The 5,155-nt window shown below is 43.3% G+C and overlaps 1 protein-coding gene across 2 annotated transcripts; it reads left to right on the top strand.

Annotated features, from left to right (window-relative positions):
• The first annotated feature begins 379 nt into the window (after positions 1-379).
• Positions 380-1,342, top strand: LOC138154731 (ferritin heavy chain-like). 2 transcript variants are annotated; one of them, XM_069079709.1, is made up of 2 exons: positions 380-531; positions 587-1,342. In XM_069079709.1, the coding sequence occupies exon 2, from the start codon at positions 622-624 to the stop codon at positions 1,171-1,173; it is 552 nt and encodes a 183-aa protein (XP_068935810.1). In that variant the 5' UTR covers positions 380-531; positions 587-621; the 3' UTR covers positions 1,174-1,342. The 2 variants fall into 2 exon arrangements, with proteins under 2 accessions (XP_068935810.1, XP_068935809.1); XM_069079708.1 differs by having other exon boundaries at positions 380-1,342.
• Positions 1,343-5,155: the final 3,813 nt, after the last annotated feature.

The raw sequence follows: 5,155 nt of genomic DNA, 5'->3' as shown, positions 1-5,155 counted from the left end.
ATGACAGGACATGTGAGGGACTGTGCAATACTTCGCCAAGCATGACAGGAAGAGCCCAGCATCTAACTGGGGCCATTTCTGAACATCCAAAGGTAATTTGGCACAGAGGCTGGCAAGCCAAGAATTGTCAAGTGCAGAAGGAAGCTGAGATGCTTCAAGATGTATACCTTAAGGAAAAACCACAATTAGAGGTGAGGGAGTCAGGAAGTAAGTGCTAAGGAACAGAAAGACTGGGGAAGAGGGAGGAGAGAAAAATCCAAAGACCTTGAACATAAACAGATAAATCAATATAAAAACTAACAACAGAAGGAAATATGGCTTCTGGATTTAGTAAATGAATTCAGGCATTTATGAATAAATATTGCAAAATAATAGAAAATGGGCCAGAAGCGCAGGGAAGGGGAGTCGCTGCGGTTTCCTGCTTCAACAGTGCTTGAACGGATTCGTTCTGCTGCTCGATTCCCGGCCGGAGCCGCCCTTAGCCACCTCTCCACCTTAACCTCCACTAACCAACACTTCTTCCGTCCTACCGTTGAGCAGCAGCCGCCCGCTCAGCCGCCCCCGGCCGTCGCCACCGCCACCTCAGCCTCCGCCGCAGCCGCCGCCTCCTCCTCCGCTGCCATGACCACCTCGTCCCCCTCTCAGGTGCGGCAGAACTACCACCAGGACTCGGAGGCCGCCATCAACCGGCAGATCAACCTGGAGCTCTACGCCTCCTATGTCTACCTGTCCATGTCATACTACTTCGACCGCGACGACGTGGCGCTCAAGAACTTCGCCAAGTACTTCCTGCACCAGTCTCAGGAGGAGCGCGAGCAGGCCGAGAAGCTGATGAAGCTGCAGAACCAGCGTGGCGGCCGCATCTTCCTGCAGGACATCAAGAAGCCCGACCGCCACGACTGGGAGAGCGGGCTGAACGCAATGGAGTGTGCTCTGCACTTGGGAAAAAATGTCAGTCAGTCGTTACTGGAACTGCACAAGCTGGCAACTGACAAGAAGGACACCCACTTATGTGATTTCATCGAAACCCACTACCTGGACGAACAGGTCAAGTCCAGCAAACAGCTGGGTGATCGCGTAACCAACCTGCGCAAGATGGGGGCTCCCGATTCTGGCATGGCGGAATATCTTTTTGACAAGCACACCCTTGGAGACAGTGACAACGAGAGCTAAGCCACACCTGGCTTCCCCCACACCTGGGAACTGTGGGCGCCACTCCTACTGTCTTTCAGTGCATGCATATTTTGGTTATCTGACCTTTTCATAATCTGTACCAAAAAACTACCACCATTTACATCCCAATAAAGTGACGTGGTGCTGATGAAAAAAAAATAATAGAAAATGATTCAGCACTTGATGAGACAGAAGACCCTGTAGTATTTGAGGAGAACATGGAGCCACAACACACCATTCGTGAGTGGTTTTAAAGAGAAATGCTAATTATGAGAGCACAATTTATGTTTTACACAGCAAAAGTAATGAGCAAAATAGAAAAATTTAAATCTGCAATGGCAAGTCTCAGCAAAGAAACAAAAGAGAGAACAACAGATTGAGAATGAAAATACACAGAAGTGAAGGACAAGCTAGAAGAAGTAAAGCAAAAAAAAAAAATCCAATAAAGTTAAAAGAAAATATGCTCACTATGCAAGCAAAATATACTGATCTCAAAGACAGGATGAGTAAAGACAACCTAAGGATCATGGGTCTCCCAGAAGAACATTACAGGATTAAAAAAAAATCAAAACACCTTAATGCTATAATGAAAGAAATAATAGAATTGTTCAGAAATTCTGAAGATAGAAAATGAAATTTTGATTGACAGAATTCACAGGTGGGGGGGGCAGGGAGGGGAAGCCCAAGACTGCAAATTCCAAAACACTTGGCAGTTAAACTTAATAACCCAACTTAGAAAAAACAAGTTCTGCAGCCATCAGGAGAAAGACTTTCAAATACAAAGAAAAGTACATTTGAATAACACAAGACTATTCCATATCCACTAGAAAAAAGAGGAAGGAATGGAATAATATGTTAAAAAGAGCACGGGAGCTCAGGATGTACCCCGGGATGATCTATCCCACAAATCTGAGCTTAACTACACAGAAAAAAAGATTGATGTTCAATAATAAAGAAAAGTTTGAAACACTTTTTAGAAAGAAAATTAGAACTGAAGAGATCCAGTCCTAAAATGAGGATGAAATAAATGAAGCAGGCATGAATAACAAAAAATTGACATTAGAAAGACCAGTAAGAGACTGCTTTCTAAAGTACACAAGGAGTTAGGGGTGAAGGTGGACATCTGATAGAGATAGTGGTGGAGAGGTAGGCTCAGGACATTATAGACAGAACCTGGTAACTCGGACTACAGGGGAATTAATTCTTCTTTTGTGGGACTATATTACAACATGAGAGTGTACATATAAGGCAGGGAGGAGAACAGGGGAATAGAAACGGGTCTGTGATATGCAAAGGTCAAGCTAAGGACTATCAGTGAGGGGAATGTGACTTCTGTGGTCTCAGAAAGAGAAGAATCCCCAGAGTGAGGAGGAGGTGGGAAAGATCAAAAAAAGGGGGGAAAGGAATGCAGCCTTACTTTAGAAGTGGGAGGGGTTCCCCTGAATGTCCCTATAAAAGAGGGGTTATGAGTTTATACTGAATGAAACCTGGGGAATTTCATGCTTGAAAAGCCTACTTGTCACAGGAAGGGTGGAGTTGGAACCCTTGGAGGCAACTGGTACCTGGAGGAGTGGGAGTGGGAGAGAGCATGGACACAGGGACAAGATTTCTAGGCAAACATAGAAAACAAGAGAGGGTATAGATCAATGATGGGGGATGGAGTCTCCTATATCTATAACTATTGGCATTATTCTGAGAGGCACAATGGAAAAGGGAAATCAATGGGTAAGTCCTACAGGGCAATTGCAGAAAACACCTGGAGGGGAGAGCCTAGAGCAGATACCTTGGGAGCTTTGATCGTATGAAGAATATAGAGAAAAGAGAAAGACCAGATGATTATGAAGGAGAGAATGAAAGCCTAGAGTAAATAGAAAGAGAAGATGAATAATGAAAAAGGTGAAAGAAATATTTTTTTGAAAGGGGCACAAAAAATGAAATTTTAAAAACTGATGAACAGTATTATCTGAAAGAAAGGAGCAGAAGGGTAAGTCTACTTGACTGAGAAGAAAGAAGAGGGAGAAGAAGGGTAACATTCAGAACACAGTGGTCAGAGTTTTGGAACTTGAATTAGGAAGACGTGAGTTCAGGTCTCTCCTCTGAAATTTTCTTGCTTTGTGACAATGGGCAAGCTTCTTACCCTCCATGTGCGTCAGTTTCTTCATCTGTAAAATTATAATAAAAATATCTATGGTGTCACTTAATAGTTGTGTTATTATGGGTAGGCCTCAACTTCGGTGAGTCTGAATTTATTCTCCTATAAAATGGGAGGAAAAATATTTGGCCCCCATCTGCAAAATGAGGAGGTTGAAGTAGATGACCTCCGGGGTCCCTTCCAGCTATAAATCTCTGTTGCTATGACCTATTTTACCCACCTCAAAATGATGGTAGGAGGCTTAGAGGAAGATTGCCAGGACAATCACCTTCTCCCTTTACACTAAAGGGCTCTTGTCCCTTAGTTGGCCCAAATTCAATCCTAGAGGAATAGAAAGGTATTCAATATGCAATATGAATCAGCTATTGGACAGATATTTATTTCCCAGATGTAAAAGGCTAAATACAAAACATACAAATGTGCATTGATGGAAAGACTTAAACAGGATTCAGTAACAGTCATAACTACAGCTATACTTCCCGAGAGGCTGATACTTAAACTTCATCAAAACATAAAAGCAGCTTGCAGGACTGCCAAATAGGCATTAGATTTCCCTGTGGCTCTGTAGTTTGAATAAGTCCCTGCCCATATCTTCTTCTAATCCAGGCCAGGACTTGAATTCATCCTTCTGTGTGAAGAAGGAGCTCTCCTTACCACCAGTCATTTCTGCCCAAAGCACCCAAGATCTCCAAATCTTTTACACTCTCAAGGTCACCTCCAAGTCTGTACCAATCTATCTGGAGGCTTATTCTCAGTCACTTACACAAGAATAAGAATTACAAAGAGGAGGAGGAAGTTAGAGGTTCAAGTACAAGCTTGTCTAATTGGGTCTTCCTGATCTAGCTACCATATGGGTACATTCGCCATAAATCAAGAGTGAGAGAGAATTCAGCCCCATCTTTCTCCCCTTGAGTAATTCTATCTCTCAATCAATCTAGGACTTTGGGAGCAGCAGCGATAATAAAAGTAACCATAATGATACAACACACTACTACACATCTCATAGCATGAGTTCAAAAGGGATTCTTGTCCCCACCTAATGCTATTATTGTTATTACTCTTGTTCTCATTCCTCATTTAACAAATGGGCTCACTATTCAGCAACTATGATGCAGGAGTAAAGGGAAAAACTACTCTTCATAAAGGAGAGAGGTATTTGTCATGATAGGAAAGTTGAAGAAAAACACTGCTGTAGGGAATTGCCACTCACTAGAGCTACCTAGGGGCCAGAGAGATGTGGCAATAGGCAATGGGCAGGGTGCTGGAGTCAGGAGCCCTGAGTTTACATCTAGCCTCAGAATTTCCTAGCTGTGTGAGGCTGGGTAAATCCCTTTACTTACCTGCCTCAGTTTCCTCAGCTGTAATATGAGGAAGTATCACCTACCTCACAGGGTTATTTTGAGAATCAAAGAAGATAATAACTATAAAACTCTTAGCCTAGTGCTGAGTGGGTGCTTTAAAAATGGGCTTCTTCTCCCTACCACTCTTAAAAGTTGCTCTGAGGGGCAACTAGGTGGCACAGTTAGAGCACCAGTCCTGAAGTGAGGAGGACATGAGTTCAAATCCAGCCTCAGATACTTAACACTTACTAGATGGTTGTCCTTGGGCAAGTCACTTAACCCCAATTGCCCTGCCTCCCCGCTCCAAAAAGACCAAAAAAAAAAAGTTCCTCTGAGTCATTGACTCTCCCTGTTCAATGGTCAATGTCTTAATTTCAAGCCCAAAGTCCAAGTCCATGAGATCATCTTCCTGTGAGTTTTGGGCTCCACCTTCAGATCCTTTTGCCCCACCTTCCCCACCCACACACATTGGATCATAGGTTAGAATTAG

Source organism: Petaurus breviceps, unplaced genomic scaffold (genome assembly GCF_028583685.1).
Source record: "Petaurus breviceps papuanus isolate PSGF00001 unplaced genomic scaffold, PetGlider_PUasm1.0 91133, whole genome shotgun sequence".
Classification (NCBI taxonomy): domain Eukaryota; kingdom Metazoa; phylum Chordata; class Mammalia; order Diprotodontia; family Petauridae; genus Petaurus; species Petaurus breviceps.
This window is presented reverse-complemented; position numbering and strand designations above follow the sequence as displayed.

Coding starts and splice junctions, on each gene's coding strand:
- LOC138154731 (XM_069079709.1), top strand. CDS start 622: ATGACCACCTCGTCCCCCTCTCAGGTGCGGCAGAACTACCACCAGGAC.